Source organism: Ictidomys tridecemlineatus, chromosome 1, assembly GCF_052094955.1.
Source record: "Ictidomys tridecemlineatus isolate mIctTri1 chromosome 1, mIctTri1.hap1, whole genome shotgun sequence".
Classification (NCBI taxonomy): Eukaryota; Metazoa; Chordata; class Mammalia; order Rodentia; family Sciuridae; genus Ictidomys; species Ictidomys tridecemlineatus.
Genome location: NC_135477.1, coordinates 23,234,390 through 23,252,470, shown reverse-complemented (window position 1 = coordinate 23,252,470; position 18,081 = coordinate 23,234,390). Strand labels below are relative to the sequence as shown.

Sequence of the window (18,081 nt, the reverse complement as noted above, 5' to 3'; positions counted from 1 at the left end):
AATGAGAAAAATTTCCAAAAATAGACCCCCTGGCCCTTGGCCCAGGGTACTTTCATGTTTGAGCTTCTGCTCCTGCAGCCCTTTCCTGACAATAGGGATCTATCTGTGGCAGTTTTGGGGGCGAGTGAAGGGAGGTGGGTATCGGGAAACATTTTTGAAAGACCTTTGTGTTTCCAAAATGTCTACAAATTGAATGGTTGGGACACTGGCCCACCCTCCTCCAAACATGGCTGGGGACATTTCCTGGGGGATGGAGGGGGTTCACACAGACCTGAGCCCTGTAATCCTTTGGCTAAGAGTTGAGGGTTTTGCTGGAATGTCAAGGTAGTGCTTACATGCTTGGATGCCCTCTGGGATTGCCATCTTGTCTGCAAAATTTGTTTTAGCTATTTCTAACTGGCTGTGTATATTTATATAAGCAAGATTTATTATGTTTTTCTTTTAAACCCAATGATTTCATCCTCTGTGGTTGATGGTCTCTTTCATGGGCTCCTGTCTGCTCACAGAACTTGGTTCACCATACTATCCTTCCACATAAACTGCTTATGAATTGGTCTCTTCTTATCTCCCCAACCCCTTATCTCAGTCCAAGTTCCACCACTAAACTCCTTGCACTTCTTGGAACTTGTGCTTCACAGGATGTGATAAGCCGGTTGCTCCGTGTTTTACCCCTGAGGATGTTCACTTGCGCTCTATCTTCTGCCTGCAACCTTTACCCCACCTCTTTCTCCAACCTGTGAGCCCCATGCACAATCATACCATTTGTGCCTAATTGTGTGTTCAGTTTTCACATCCCCGACAGGCTATCACTCCTCCAGGAAGTCTTCTTTGAGTCTCCTGCTGGGTTGGACTTCCCTCTTGTGTAGTTCCTGCATCACATCAATCTTGCTCCTGAAAAGGTTATTAAGAGATAGGAAAAGCTTCCAGGAACCCAGTGAGGAAAGAAGTCAGGGAATCCCTGCTTCAAACACAGTACTGCTGAATAGAATATCACCAATGAAAGAAAAAAGAAAAAGAAACAAACAAACAAAAAAAATGGTGTGGTGGAAGGGGATCTCTAGGTGTGAGGGAACTCAAAGGCATGATATGAATATAAGTCCAAATGGTTAAGGCTGGGGTGAGTCCCCACTCAGTGATCGAATTAGGATCCATTCAAGCCTTAAATTAGAAAGATAGGGATCTAGATTTGAGCCTTTTGCCCAAAGCTGGGGCTCTGGGAAGGCTGGCTTTTAGTAGCAGTGGAATGGAAAAAAAAAAAAAAAAAAAACTTCCTCTGTTGGCCTAGGTTCAGCAAGGAAGTTTGTGGTTTATCTGGGGCCTGACTTAATTAAAGCATGTCTGCTATAAAAATCAGAACTCCTAGTGGGCCTGCACCACGGGTAGGTCTGAAGTCCCAATTTATATTCCTCATGTGGTGAGGGAATCTGGAAGTTAGGGAAGAAGAGGAAAGCTGCTTCCAAATGGAGAATCCTCCTGGCCTGTCGGAGGGAAATGTAAAACTCGGTTGTTTATTTATTTATTTTTTTTCCAAAAGAAATAACTCCCATTGAAGACAAGCTTATCCTGAGAAATGATAAACCAAACTAGGAAATGAATCACACCAGGGAGTAGATACGTATACGTCATGAACAGGAGAATTAGCCCCTTAAGTTCTTGAGATAATAGAGCAATTTGAAAAAGTCTATAAAAATAGTAATGGTCAAGATGCAAAGATAAGATGATAGAACATAGTACTATGAAAAAAAGATAAATTTGAAAAAGTAGAAATATAATATGTAGAAATTAAAAATTTAGTCATTTACATTTAAAACATTTTAGTGGTTGAGATTCTTATAATATAGTAATAAGGTGTAAGTCAAAACATTCAAAAACTCATTAAAAGGGGAAAGGAAGAAAAGTAATAATTTCATTTTATGAGTTCTGTGTCAAATCTGAAATAATTTGTAAAATATTAGCAAACAGAAACAGCAGCACATGAAAAGAATATGACAACATAAATAAATCACAAGGGAAAAATTGAAAGAACATCACCATAGATGCTGAAAATCATTAGATACAATTCAGCATCCAGATACAAAAGCTCCTGTAACATGATATGTACAAGGGTGAAGTTCAGCCCCCAAATTTATATCATACTTACTGCAGAATACTAGAAACCTTCATGTTAAAGTCACTGCAAAATAAGAATAACCTCATGGGCTGGGGATGTGGCTCAAGCGGTGGCGCTTGCCTGGCATGCGTGCGGCCCGGGTTCCATCCTCGGTGCCGCGTACAAACAGGGATGTTGTGACTGCCGAAAACTAAAAAATAAATATTAAAAAATTCTCTCTCTCTTAAAAATAATTTTTTTGAAAAAAAGAATAACCTTGTTTAAAAAAATCCTCATTAATTTATTTTTATTTTTTAATTAATTTTTTTAAAAAACTTTATTAATTAGGGATATTTTTGGCTGCAAGTAACAGAATACACAACAGTAATTTTATAAGTATGTAAGATTTTAGGCTTAAACACAGAAGAACTTATTTTTCTCAAATATAAAGCATGTGTACAGGTGGCTGTTTCTGTTCAATGTCATGATTTTTTTCAGGACTGGTCAAATATTATGTGCATCTACTGTTTTCATAGTTTTTGCAAAATTGCCTTTCAAAGTGGTTATACCAATTTAAACCCTTGTCAATAAAGTATGAGATTGCCTGTTTCCTCACATCTTTGCCTGTCTTGGGTATTTACTAATTAGTTTGCTTCTTTTTGGGGTAGGAAAAAAAAAAAAGATGTCTCGATTTTCATTTCTTTAATTATGAATGAGGCAGAACAGAACATTATTATTGGACATGTTTATGTCTTTATTTGTGAACAACCAGTCCCAGGTTTGCCTGTTTGTGTTGGTGTGTGTGTGTAAGAAAATGGAATTGTTTTTGTGAGCAGAGGGTCAGCATTACGTGAAGTTTCAAATTTCACTGTGGAAGGTGGCAAGCGCAGGACCTACTGCAGGATAGCTTCAGACATTCCACAGTCAGGAACACAGGGGAAAAGTTTTTACATTGAATCCATGGTGATTTCCCGTTCTCCCCCATCTGTGGTTATCCCAGAATATGGAACAGAATGCATGACGATGGGAGGGACAGGAAGCCATGGCTAGTCATCAGGAGTCTGATGGAGGGGGACAAGGGCACTTTTCCTTGATTTGGTCAATCTCTCACCACCCTGAATTCAACTTTGTCTGGAATTTGAAGAGATAACAGCTCTAGTTTACAGGATGTTTCTCTGGAAGAGGCTGCTTTGCTGCGACCTCAAAGGTGTCAGTTGAACAAGATGGATGATTTATGTTTGGCTGTTTCTTTCCTCAAGGTCAGTGCTGGCAACACTGCTCCCTTGGGAATGCTGGAGCCTACGGGGTTGTTCTGTTGACTTACAGATGAAGATGAAGCCAGAAAAGTTAGGGCATACACTCAGGGTTACATTGTTGGTTAGTGGCAGAATAATAATTGATGCTTAAATTATGTGCTAGGTATTATGCTAAGCATTTTGCACATAATAATTCATTTAACTCCTATAATAACCATACACAGTAGGTGTCATTAGATTCCCATTTAACAGATGAAGAAACTGGGGCCCAGAGAAGCTAAATAATTTGTCCAAGTTTACACAGCTAATAAATGGGAGAGCCAGGATTATTATTACTATTTTTTTTTATGGTACTGGGGATTGAACTCAGGGGCACCTACTATTGAGCTACATCTCCAGGCCTTTCTATTTTGAGGCAGGATCTTGCTAAGTTGCAGAGGCTGGCCTCAAACTTGTGATTCTTTTGCCTCAGCCTCCCAAGTAGCTGGAATTACAGGCGTGAACCATCTTGCCCAGCTCCAAGAGCCAAGATTTGAACCAGGCATGGGCTCCAGAATCTTGCTATACTGTGTCTTTTTCCTTTACATGTCAGTGCATTAAAATTGAAAGATTCCTTCAGAACAATCCTTATGTACACTGCATGTGACACAATCTATTATGTTCATTTATTTTATTAATTTTTTTTTGCAGTATTGGATATTGAACCTGGGGTTTCATACAAGCTGGGCAATAACTCTACCACTGAACTATGCCCCCAGTCCTTTTCTTTTTTCTCTATTTTCTCTCTCTCTCTTTTTTTTTTTTTTTTGTGTGTGAAACAAATGCAGGCCACAGCTCATTAATAAATCAAGATTCACATTTAAAAAAAAATCCTTCTTTAAATGACTCTTCTAGCTCACATCTCCGTGATGGCTGTTCGTTCCTGTTTTCTGCATGCCAATGTTCCATCTATATGCAAGGCTTGGAGTGGGAAAGAACTGACAGATAATTTCTCTCAAGCTTATTTCTGGTCATTAGGCATTCTTTGCTCTCCCTGTAGATAATGTCTAAAGACAGTACACAGAGCTTTAAAACAAATCATAGTGTTATAACTTTAGGAAGACCTTCTTCCCTTGTTTATTCATCCAACATATATTTCAGCACCTACTCTATGCCAGTCATTGTGCTAAATCAGGAAGTGGCAAACTATGGCTGGTAGACCCAAGCCAAGGGCCACCTGTTTCTGCAAATAAAGTTTTATTGACTCATTCATTTATGTGTTGTCTATGGCTGCTTTTGTTCCATGGGAGCAGAAGTGAATGAATGTAGCCACTCATTCATCAATCAACTTTTTTCCATTCATTCACCAAATTTTATTGAGGATCTACCATGTGTGCAGCCCTATGGACAAGACAAAAAAAAAATAGTTCCTCAGTACTTTCTTAGAATGGGCAGAGAAAAGAGATGAATGCATCTCACTGTAATCCTTAATACTTCTCTTTGGGGCTCTGGTTTGTACTTGGACATGATTTGTTTAACTACCTTAAGAATCTTAAATGTTTGTGTTCCAATTGCTTTCAACTTACCTAAGTCACTCCTCACTCCCAAGAATAATTGCTGTGTGCCTGGGCATATAAGCATATAACGTTCCCAGTCGTTATTCATCGAACTTTCTGTTTTGAGTGTCTCCTTTGTATGAATCCATATCATAGATACTTAAACAACAACAACAACAACAAACTGGTCCTCCCAATCTGGGGAAGGGGTAGGACACAAGTGAGCACACAAGTACAATACTGCATGTGAACAGAATGATCCGGTTTACTAGCAGCTTGGAGGAAGGGTGCCCAACTAGGAAGACTTCTTGGAGCAGTCCACACAGAATTGACTGTTTCTTTTTTTTCTCCTTTTTTTGGTACCGGGGATTGAACCCAGGGGTGTTTTACCATGGAGGTACATCCCCAGTTTTTTTACTTTTTTGTTTTGTTTTGTGTTAAGGTCTTGCTAAATTGCTTAGAGTCTTGCTAAATTTTCTGAGACTGGCTTTAAACTTGTGATCCTCCTCCCTCTGCTCCCAAGTTGCTGGGATTGCATGAGCCATGGCATTTCACCTAAACTGACTCTTGAAGGAGCTAATTAGACAATGAAGGGGACAGAGCAATGAACACATGGGAAGTCTAGAGGTGTTTAAAAATAGATTTTTTTTTTTTTTTAGGGATAGTAGAAATAAGGGCATTGACTCATCATCAAAGATATTTGTGCTTTGATGTTTAAAAATGTTTATTCACTTATTTATCTGTGGTGGGAATAAGTTGTGGTAGCCTGTCAGTCTTTTGAACCATTTGGTCAGCTCGTTGGTTTGTGCAAGTTCTCACCAGTCCTAGGAGGACACAGACCTGCAGCCTTGATCTCTTGGGCAAGACGCATGGACTGGATGAGCTGGTCTGAGCATCGTGTCAAAAGGTGCTCTGATGGGAGAAGAGCAGCTACTGGTGCGCCAAGAACATTCCAAGCAGGTACAATTACTGGGCGGTTATGACACCCATGACTCCTCCAGGCAGAAATGATCACCTGCTGGCTGCTCCTGCACCGCCCGCCCCTGCCTGGCGCCTGACCTTCCAGTCTTCCTAATAAATCTGCCGGAGCTTGCTTGCCTCTTCAGGTATCCAGAGGGGAGTTTGTCTGGAGACCCCTTTGGGGATCAATGTCAAATGCTCAACAAACGTTCTGTTAACTTAGGTCTGCAGCAGCCTGCTGGAAAGGAGCAGATTAAATGAATAAAATATGCCCACATGGTTTTGGAGAGCACTAACCAGCTGGGAGGCTGCTTTGTCATCTAAGGTGACCATAGGGTCGGCTGATAAATGAAAACAATTTTCTGTAACACGTGGGCTTTTAATCTTCCCAGTAGCCTGGAGGAGAAACGTTAGACATGATGACTGGAGCAGTTTTTACTGTGTCATATGGGGACCCAGTGATTTTTTTAGGGTGATACAAAGTATCTAGCAGAACCCAAGAGAGCAGATATTAGTGGGCCTCCCCAGGATCTGAAGAGGCATCAGCAACAAAGAAGAAACCCCTCTCTGATCTGTCTTCCACTTTTGGGTCCACTCCTCATTGATCTGCTTTATTCTTCCCTCCATGCAGCCTGCCATCTCTCCCTCTCTTGGGCTTCACATGCTCAGTTTCAGGCCCCAGCAATGATTGACATACAACTGTTGGTCCTAGTTATAAATTACTAGGAAAAAAAAATACTAGAATTGGCCTCGTGGGTCCAGGTCTCTAACACTGCCCTCGGGAGGCAGGTAGGGCCACTTGGAGTATGTGGCTCCTGAGAGGCACATACTTGTCTATGGGAATTACTAGTCTCAGAAGAGACTGTGGATTGTGCGGAGTTCTCCCAAATAGCTTCCAGGATCTCTTGATCCATTAGACGTAGGTTCTTTGAGGGCACGCTTGTTTTGCATTGCAGGCTGGGAATCTTCTTGGAGGGTACAAATGGGTTTTTCTGCTTTTCTAGAGGTTTACTTTATATTCTCACTGGGTGTTGAAGAGATGAGCACTCTGTACATAATGCTGCTCTCACTCCTGTATTACAGCGCACAGCTTGGATGTCCTAGGAGGGTGCTGATAAGAGGCTATTATATCCAGGTTTAAACAAGGGCTTCGCAGAGGTATTACAGCTCATGATCATATGTTTGCATTATCTGGCAGAACAAATGGCTGTAGCCTTGGTGGTCTGTGGTCCTTGCATTTCCAGACACTTCTCTGCTATTCTTCTAAGGCACTCTACTATCCACCTGTCCTCTTATCAATGATAGACTCTACAGCTCCTTGGTAGGGACCTCACCCTCCCTCTAGCAGGATTTTTGCAGTCTTGCCTTGATATCTGCCCAGTTCTATTTCCTATATTTGAGATACCATCTATTTTCTTCCATGTCTCTAATGCATATTAAGTTCAAGTTCAAGGTCTACCAATGACCTTTCCCTAAGATGCCATCCTTCACTTCCATGTTTTAGAACTCATTCAATAGTCATTCACCCAATAGTTGTTTACTGAGAGCAGTGTTGGCCACTTATGTTAGTTTGCTAGGGCTGTTATTACAAACTACCATGTGGCTTAGAAAACAGAAATTTATTTCCTTGCTGCACTGGAGGCTTAAACTCTAAGATCAAGGTATTTGCAAGTTTGTCTGGAGGTCTTTCCTAGGCTTGCAGACAGCCTCCTCATCGTCTCTCCTCTGCATGCACACATTCCTGGTGTTTCTTTGTGTGTCTACATTTTTCTTCTTATAAGGACACCAGTCATATTGGATTAGGGCCCACCCTCTCAGCCTTATTCTAACTTAATCACCTCTTTAAAGGCTCTATCTCCAAATACAGTCACCTTCTGAGATATGAGGTTAGTGCTTCAACATACGAATGGGGAGGGGCACACAATTCTGCCCATAAGCCCAACACCATTGGATCATGGCTGGACTAGCCACGTGCCCATTCTTGTTGTCTTGATTGACAACCTGGTGGGGAAAGACACATAGCAAAAACTATATTTATGACTAGATGGTTCATTGCCATTGGGGATGGTCCAAGAAGTAGAATACACAGTATGTGGAAAGGTCACAGAGCGTTGAGGGCAGGCCAGGAAATACCTGAGGAAAAATGAGTGAGGTCATCTAGGTGAAGAGGGAGGATTCAGTATGTTAGACAGACAACATTTATGAATTCCAGTCATCGAGGAAGAACATGACATATCCAAAGAATTAATGTTAAAGTGTCAGATCACACAGGACCTTACATCCTGACATCCTTATCTCAATGCTCCCTGCACCCTGACTTTGACTGTGTTAAAGCATCTTTGGTGAGGATGGGTGGGATGCATGCTTACTTCCCTATAGGCTCACTTGGTCAGAGGTCCTGTCTTCAACTCCTTTTGTATTTTTTCTTCACAGTATAAAGCATAGATCTGGGCATATAGTAGGTAGCCAACAAATAAATTAGGTGGGTATAATGAGAAATGAGACTAATAGAAGCCCTCCTACTTGTCTAGATTAGGGGCTGACAAAATCCTAGTGGGGGTTTCTCCTGGAGGCGCTGAGAGGTAAGGAGTATCGGTATTATGATGCCACCTAGTGCTTCTTTTGATTACAACCACACGGGGAGAGCAGGATGGTGACTCGTCTTTCATAGTCTGGAAAATCGGAAATCCAACATCTGTCTTGTTTATGAGTATAAATGGATTTGTCCACCTGCTCCTCCTTTCACCCATTTTCCATCTAATTTGATATCTATGTGGATCTCACTCCTATGAGATGAACATGTCACGTGTCTTTTCACCTCTTTGTATTGGAATCTTTCTGTCCCCATATCATAAAGAATGCTTTCAGGTATCAATCAGCGTTTAGAGTCTCTGAGTTCCCATAGTGCTTTCTCTTGGCATGACATGCACGAAAAGATGCCTCATATTGTGTTAGGACTAATTGTGAATGCTCCTTTCTGCATTCCCTCAGTGTCAGATTGTGAATGCAAAGGTCAGAGACTCTGCCTTAGTCAGCTGGTGGTTCCTATGATCAGCCTGGTGCCTGTCATGTAGTGGGTTCCTTAAAAACATGTTTGCTGTTTCACGTGGCTGTCACCTTGGCAGGCCACCTAAAAGGATCCTTTAGGAGAGTCCTAGGAAACGAGGAGACAGACAGCCTCACATTTGACACCAGTGCAAGATATGAGCCATGTACATTGTGACAGCCACATTATACCCTGTTTGCCTACCAGGGATATAGTATCAGGTCATGAATGAGATGTCATTGTACGGATGTCAATTTTCCCTGGATTAAACAATTCAATGCAAATTCAACTAAAATTTGTCATGAGGAACTTCACAAACTTACTCAATTATTATGAGAGGATAAAGGTTGATGAAGAACCAAAGCAATTTAACATAGAAATAGGAATAGGGGGTGGTGCTTGTCTTGACTCTGACACCATAGCAATAAAATGTGAGGAATGGGTGGCATTCATGTTTTATGGTGCTGGCACAGAAACCAACCAGGAACTCAGAACATACTCGTGTTTATTTGGGAACTTTCCCAAACCGCATGGGAAACAATGGGTTGTTTGGTATTGGATGTTGGAAAATTTGCTCACTCCACGGAGAAAAATACAAGTGGACCCCTATTTCATGCCAAATACAAAGGTGAACTGCAGATGGACTGAGAATTGAGTATGAAAAGGTAAAATGATGCAGTTTATAGAATAAAATGACGAAGAATATCTTTATGACCCTGAAGTTGAGAAAAATCACCTAAAAAATCACCTAAAAAGCAAAACAAATAAATGAATAATTAGGACAAAGGTCTACAGGATCAAAATTAAGGATTACTGTCCTATAAAAATAGAAAGATGCTGGCATGGTGGTGCACACTGGTAATCCCAGAGACTTAGGAGGTTCACAAGTGTGAGTCCAGGCCGGGTAACTCGAGGCAACCTGTTTCTAAGTAAAATAAATAAAATAAAATAAAATAAAAGATCTGGGGATATAGCTCAGTAGTAGAATGCTCCTGAGTTAAAAAAAAAAAAAAAAAAAGGACTGATAGAGGGCTGGGGATGTGGCTCAAGCGGTAGCTGGCTCGCCTGGCGTGCATGCGGCCCGGGTTTGATCCTCAGCACCACATACAAACAAAGATGTTGTGTCCGACGAGAACTAAAAAATAAGTTCTCTCTCTCTCTTTAAAAAAAATGGAATGATAGAAAAGTAGGACCATAAATAGACAGTTCATTAAAGAAAACCTCAGTGGCCTATGGATATAGGAAGAAATGTTCAATTTCACTGGTAGATAAAGTAAAAATGACATTCTTTCCATTATAGTGACAAAAACTAGAAATTGGCTTATTAGATGAGTTTGTAAAGCACTGGTTAGTGTCTGATACTTAGTAAACACTTTATTAGTGTCTATGAATAAATAAACTAGCACATACTGGCAAGGAGGGGAGTGTGGGTCAGAAACCCTTGTATGACACACGGGCATAGAATGTAGGGCAGTGATTCTGGTACTTGATTTAACAGTACTTGGTGCAGCTAAATAATCAGGGCTTCCATTAGGCTAGTAGGCATCTTTGCGCAGCTGGAAAAAAGCGTCCACTTCTGCACCTTCCAGGGCCTCCTCCCAGACTCCGAGCTCCGCCCACTCATTTCCTTGGTTCCGCCCCATTCAGGAAACATTTGCATATTTCTTTGAGGAATACCTCCAGCCTCTGAGGCCCCTCCCCTTTGGAACGCCCGTTCTTCCCCTAGGGGGCGTGGCGGTTGCCAGGCAACAGGAGGACGCGCCGAGCGCCGGGTTTCAGCCCGCAGCAGGCGATAGAGATAACACGTCGCCCTTTTAGGCGCTGAGGGCGGTGCACAGCCCCTCCCCCAGACTCCGGCCCGTTTCTTCAGTCTCCCCAGCAGCCTCTGAGGCCGCCCCGAGAGAGCGTCAGGATGGCAGAGGTCAGGCTCCCTTGTCCGTGGCCTCTCGCTCCACCTCTTCCTCCCATCTCTCCCGCTAGATGCCCTGCCGCATCCACTGATTCTGATCCTCTCCCATCAACATCCTGTCCCCACCTGCACCCTCACTTCCCGGGGCCTTTCTCCGTTGGCCTTTCTCTGGCCTCATCCCCTCCTGTCTTTCCCTCATGAGTTCCCAGACACACGACAAGCACCCACGCCTAGAGTTTGAACCATTAGGGTGATACAAATATTGAAGATGTCTCAATGGAAACTGGAAAAAAGCTTCACAGATACGCTTATCACCCCTACTACTGACTCGTGTCCACTTGTCACATCCTGTTTTCCTATCATATGATCACTTGCAGTCACACATCTTCTGTGTTGTCATGGACCCCTGTGTTTATATTCTATAGCCTCCAATCACTCTCCTCCCTATTATAGTATATGCCCTCTTCAGCCTCACTGGTCAGGAGTCATTTCTACAGACTCTCCTGCCTGTCCATTAGCCTTCTCATTTACAACCTCAACAGCCTTAAGACCCTGTCATCACTTGACATTCACAGTTTCCATCTGCCATGGTCCAATTCAAATTCTTCATTGCCCTGCCAGAGCCCTCCCTGTGACATGGTCAGTTCCAGCCTGGACCAGCTACATGATTTTTGAGGCCCAGTGCAAAATGAAAACGCAAGCTTCTTGTTCAAAAATTAAGAATTTTACAACCTGACAGCAGAGCATTAACCAAGGATGGGGCTCTTCTGAGCACTGAACCTTTTGCACCTAAGTAGTTCTCACACCCATGAAGCCAGCCCTGGTGTTTCTCTTAGCACCAGCATGTTCCCGCCTCAGTTGCTTTCCTTGTCTCCTCTTCACCATCTCCCATTCCTCAGCATTCCATCTCCTCCATGCCTAGCCTTCCTTTCTATTTTCTTTTCTCAATATTGGAGATTGAACCCAGCTGCGTGCATTCTACCTCCAAGCTACACCCTTGCTCCTCTTCCTTTCTCCCCTTTAAAAATATTTTGAGACAGGTTCTCTCTAAGTTGTCCAGGCTGGTCTTGAACTTGCGACCCTCCAGCTTCAGCCCCCCCAAGATGCTGAGATTATAGTCATGCACCACTATTCCCAGCCTCTAGTCTTCCTTTATTAATTCTATTTCCTGTGTTGAATGACTCTGAACCTTTTCCCATTTTCCCCACTCCTGGGCCCAATCACTATCATCTCCCTTTGACATCCCTGTTGCTATGGTCACATCACTTCTCCCCATCACCTATTTTCATCCACATCTCTTTGCTTCTCATTTCCTCCTCTTTGTTTTTCTAGTTTTCCTTTATATTTCCCATTGTGTGCATTTGAGCGTTTCCTCCTTTTCTTCCTCAATAGTCATCTTGGTTCACTTCATTCTTCTTTATCCCCCATGAACAAGCCCCAGGTACCAATACCTGGACGTAATTGTTTCTCAGTTTTCCTTCCCTTTCATTATTTTTTCTCATTTCTTCTATTTTTCTTCACTTCACCTTGGACAACTTAACCTAGTCTCTGCTTTTGCTATCTATTTCCATGCCAGTCTCTTCTACTATGCCTCTCTTTTCCTTTCCCTTCTTTCCACAAATTGGTACTCTAAGTGCCTAGAATAGTGCCTGGTACATACAAATGCTCAGGACAGGTGATGAATGAAGGAATATGTACAGTTGCACTGATCAGTTCCCCTTGATACGGTGTTTCTGAAATACCATTATGCACTGTAACAATGTATATGTCAGTTGCTTACTGGTCATAGCTACGAGATTGCTTTTATTTTTAATAATGGTATACTTTTTAATGTCAGTATGGAAAAAACCTCTTTTGTTCCTAGAGGTTTTAAAAAATTTTTTCTTTCTTTAATATTTTCCCATTCCTGTTGTAAGAGCCAGGTGTACAGGGAAAACTTGGCCTGCAACAAATCATTGGGCTGCTGATCAAGTGTTGACATTAATTCCTTTTACAGGGATAGAACTGAGAACATTGTCATGATAAATTTTTGTGTGTGCTCATGTTTAGCATCAACAAGGGGGAAGCATAGAGCAGTAATGGTACCATATTTCCTAAATATGATTTTTCCCTTCTTTGTGAAGTTGCTACATTGGTTTCTTTGTAATAATCTGCTTTTAGTCAGGAAGAAAAGCTCCATTAAACTTAATAGTTCACTTGTTATAGAAAATGTTATAGATATGCTTGTGACTCTTTATCTGTTTTAATCTCTGAATATGTTTTGCTTGCACATCATTTTTAGGATTTAATTAATAGTACATGTGTTTTTAAAAATTAAAAAATCTGTAATTGGGCAAGACAGCTTTGTCAAAACAGAAGGTAAACTAGAATATCTATCTAAAATCTTCAAGGTGGATTGGAATTTTACTCTATTATTGGTTAGTTTCTTGGATCAGTAGCAGGGTGTTGAGGTTCAGACCTTCTCTGCGTAGACTACCAAAGTGTAATGTTGCAAGCACAAAAGTCTTGAGTGGTTCTCTGTGGCCTACAGAACAATGTAACCCATGCTCCTTAGAATGCCACTCAGGCCTCTAGTCTGTACCTGACTCCCTAGTTAATCTTTCCTTTCCCTTCCTTCTCCCAGTAATGTCTTTTATACTTTAGCCAACTTAAATACTTGCTTGGCTGAAAAGTTTTGCTACAAGTTCCATCTGCTGGGATTGCCCTTTCTCAACATCCTCCTGTGAAAATTCCTTCCTTTCTTCTAGGCCTGCTCAAATGCCACTTCCTTCATGAATTTTGCATTATTATTCATGGTGCGAGCAATTTTTTTTTCTTATAGATTCTTATAGAACTTTGAATTCATCTTGTGGCAGGGATCAAATTCTATAGTTCCATTATCTGCACAACATCCTCCACCAACTAGTCAAATGTAAATTCTCTGTGGATGGGCCATTTATTCTTTACCTTGATATCTTCTCCAGGCTCTGTTCCAGAACTTACCAATCAATATTTGCTGAATGAATGAATAAATATGTTAACCATATATTTTAACACTTATTATCGTCTTGTACCTAGTAAGAAGTAGCTGCACTGGTTTGCTAGAGCAGCCACCACAAACTCGATGGCTTTAAACAACAGAATTTTCTTTCACTTCACAGTTCTCAGGGATAGAAGTCTAAAATAAAGAGTGGGCAAAGTTGTACTCCCTTGGAGACCTTGAGTCTAATCCTGCCCAGCTTCTTTTTCATTTCTGACAGGGGCTGACAGTCTTTAGTCTTCCTGAGATTGCATCAGCCCAATCATTCTTCATGTTTCCCCTGTGTGCATGTCTGTCCGTCTAGAATTTTTCTTTTAATAAGAACACTGAGTCTAATTGAATTAGGGCCCACCTTACTCCAGTATGATCTCATGTTAATTAATTTTCCTACATTACATGCATTTCATATAAATGCATCCCTGGATGAAAACGTAGTCTTCACAACATGCAGTCTCAATTTTTCTGCCGGCCAGTGGATGAAGATTGTTCATTCAGGGATATAGAATAATCCGTAAACAGTCTGGAGTAACTGTTGCCTTCCTATTCTCATCTTTACTCCCCCCCTCCCCCGCCACAGGACAAGGGTGAAAAACTGGTGATGGAAGAAACTGCATTTGAGGAAATCGAAAGAGATTTTCAGGAGGTTCTCAGTGAACTTTCAGGAGAAAAAGGTCTGGAAAAATTTAAGATTGAATACGAAAGGCTTCATACCATCATGAAAAAGTCTTATGACAATGAGAAGCGTCTGATGGCCAAGTGCAGAGAGCTGAACGCAGAGATTGTGGTTAATTCCGCCAAGGTTGCCACTGCCCTGAAGCTCTCTCAGGACGATCAGACCACCATCGCTTCCCTGAAGAAGGTCAGTGATGTAGAAATAGATGAACCTGAATTTAAAATATTGTTCTTTCATTGTCTCGACAACTCAAGGTCGGCGGCAGACGAATGACTAGGTAAAAATGTACCTGAGCTCTGTATTCGCTTAATATATTCTAGGGAATAATGTTTATTCACAAAGAAAAAAATCAGTCTGGGTGAATTTCACCATGCAGAACATAACGGAGAAGGTTTCTGACTTGGGTTTTGGGAAATAATGGGTTAGTCGAAGGACTTAGAGATAAGCAAATGCCATCTGAGAAGTTCCAAGATGTCTTGTTGGAGTAATGAGTAATGGCACATCTGATAGCTTGCTAAAGATATTTTTATATTTTTATTTTTCTTCCTATTCCAGGAGTGAATACTTTGAGAACTCCTGGCTTCTCATTGCTTCCCCTTTGACCTCCCCAGTTGCTCAGAACCAGGGATTCAGTCTTGGGGGACAATGAGGAAGAATGACTGTATTTTACACCACATATTTATTTCCAGTACTGAGGTGGAGCCTCTGTGGTGTGAGGCAAGTGCTCCGCCACTGAGCTAAGTCCCCAATGCTTTATGCTGTATTTTTCATTCTTCGCTGTATTGTAACATTTTGAAGGTAAAACAAAAACGTTCCCTGTTAATCTCAGGGAGACAACAGGTTGAAACATTAATAAAAAATTAAAACCCTAGTTATGAGAAATAGTTTCTCAACATTTTAGGTAATTTCCTTATTGCACAATCAGATGTCAACCAATTCAAATTAACTTCTAAGACCAGTACAGAATATGATTTATCTTTCTTAGAAACCACTCTTTTCCTTAGTATAATTTTTTTTTCTCAGTTGCCATTTTCTTCTTAACCTTGTTGAAAAACTCAGAACAAGAAGGCTATTAATTCATGCTATGACAGGAAAAACACTTTTCATTATAAATTTAAAAGCTGAAAATTGAAGGCATGAATTGGTGATTAAAATCTAATTGGTGAAGCTGATTTGGATAACACTTTATATAAACATATTTTCACTTAAATATCCATTTGTTTTGCCAAAAATAGTACATAGGGTTGCTACGTAAGAACATATCCCACAAACTGATATTTTTGAATTATGTGTTGTGGTTACTCAAGAGTAATCTCTATAATATAATAGTGAGCATGAATTTTGTTAAGTTAAACCCTGTCTTCTACCCATTTTATTTTTTGTCAACATCAGAGTGGAATACTGTCACCTGAACTATATAGGTTCTTGTCTGTCTAAAGGACCCACCATCTTGATAAAATTTTGAAAGTTAAGGCTGTTGCAGACGCTGCTTATCCACTCAAATGGCTATAATTCACTTTTAAGTATGTAGGATAATATTCCACATTGCTTTTATAACAGCGAGGATGTTGAAGCTGTAGGAGTCATTGTTTCATTCCGAACTATGGGGTTTTGTTTTTCCTGCCAGTGTTTAATAATAAGACCTGGACTTGAACTTCTGAGAATGGAAATTAGCAAGGTGGTCATGCACAATTTGGAAACAGTGAAGAACGGCATCCCTAGGGAGGGTTCTAAAGTCTATGTTGCCATCTGGGTACTCATTGGGACCTGAGAACCAAATGTATTTTATATTTGCAAATAGCAAGAGGTTCTATTCAATCTATCAATTTAGGTGATGGATCAGTGATCATTCCTTATGTGGTAAAGCTTATTGTTTTGGTAAAAAAGCTGGATTTGGAAAGCACATAAGCTTTCATTTTTAATTCTGCAAATGTATCAACTTCTTTAATAGAAATAATCTTCCTAGGTAGATTGCAAGACCTTGTAGCCACACTCACCTACATAAGAAAAAAATACTCCTTGCTCATCTCCCTCTTTAACTGTGCTGTTCACTGGCTCATGTTGAACCATTTGTAAGTCAGTATAAACATATGCATAATGTATAATGTATAATATTCTTTCCCCATAAATGACTACTATATTGTAATCATGATGTTATTTGATTTGCTGGTTAGTCTTGCATCTGGCATCAGTTTGGTTTTTCTCACTGATATCTTGTGACCCATTCAGGAAATTGAAAAGGCCTGGAAGATGGTGGACTCAGCCTATGACAAAGAGCAGAAAGCCAAGGAGACAATTCTTGCTCTGAAAGAAGAAATAGTGAATCTTACCAAACTAGTTGAGCAAGGGTCTGGACTATCACTGGACCATGACAGCAAGTAGGTCAAAATCTTATCTTTAAAAAAAATGTATTAGTACATTATATTATACATAATAGCGGGCTTCATTTTGACATATTCATACATGTACATAATAATAAAGATTTTCTTTTTTTCTGTATTGGGAATTGAAGCCCCCCCTCCCCTGGGGTACTTTTTCACTGAGTTACATCCTGGCACTTTTTATTTTTATTTTAAGATCTCACTTAGTTTCCCACACTGTCCTTGAACTTGTGCTCCTCCTGCCTCAGCATTTTGAGGAGCTGGGATTACAGCGTGTGCCACTATGACCAGTTTCTTTGGCATCTTTAACCAAATCTAATGTTGTTCTCTTGGTTTCTTATGTTTTCTTGATGCACTGGTCCAACTTTGATAGACAGTTTTAAGTACAGGTGCTAGGGGAGGGGACAGGAAAAACAAACAGAAGATGTCATCACCGTCATGATAGATTTTATCACAATCGAGCTTCTTCAGAACAGCCAGTGAAGAGCAAGGTGAGGGAACTAATTTGGAGAGGAGGCTTTAAGGAGAGTGGAAGAGGAAGAACACTGAAGAAACTATCCTGCCCAGGTTTTTACCTTCAACAGTGTGTTCAGATGTTGCTGTCTCTCTGCATAGAAACCTTGGAATTGAGGTTTTGTTTCTGGAGAAGTGCTCCAATGTGGATTGGAAAGGCTCCTTATTAAACATTTATGTTGTATCAAAAGATGTTGGTAAATAAGCGTCGTCAAATTACTGTGTTTTGAGTAGTTGTTTGATGACTGTCAGCTGCAAAAGTCTGCAGGCAAAGTTTTCCTCTAGTGAGAGCCGCTGTACTCCAGGTTCATTCTCCTGCCGAGGTCCTATCAGATACGGAACTTCCACTGGTGAAGTGGTAATTCTGCAGAAAGTCATTCCAAACCAGATGGAATGGTTTTTGAAACGTGGAGGTAACTGGTTTGCAATTCAAATTAATGAATGTTATCACAGATTCTCCAAAAACCAGCATCATGAGTGATTGTTCAAATTTTGTCCTGGGGAACATTTGATCTGTGCCTCATTCCTTTGGGAGAAACAAATCTCTTTGGGTGAATGGAGAGGCAACTGACAATGCATGTTATTGGCTCATGTTTATGCTTCACTTTAGACTTTATAGCTGTGATCATATCCCTCTGGAGGATAAATTAAAAAAATAATTTCCTAAGTTGACACCTCCTTAAGGTTAATTACAACAGTT

At 40.8% G+C, this 18,081-nt stretch overlaps 1 protein-coding gene across 1 annotated transcript in view; it reads left to right on the top strand.

Moving 5' to 3' along the window:
- The first annotated feature begins 10,654 nt into the window (after positions 1-10,654).
- Positions 10,655-18,081, top strand: part of Cfap58 (cilia and flagella associated protein 58) — a 95,350-nt gene continuing 87,923 nt past the window's right edge. Inside the window, exons 1-3 of the mRNA XM_040272962.2 lie at positions 10,655-10,807; positions 14,392-14,673; positions 16,717-16,865. Of these exons, the coding sequence (XP_040128896.2) occupies positions 10,799-10,807; positions 14,392-14,673; positions 16,717-16,865 (440 nt within the window). The 5' untranslated portion in view covers positions 10,655-10,798. The remainder of the gene's footprint in view (positions 10,808-14,391; positions 14,674-16,716; positions 16,866-18,081) is intronic.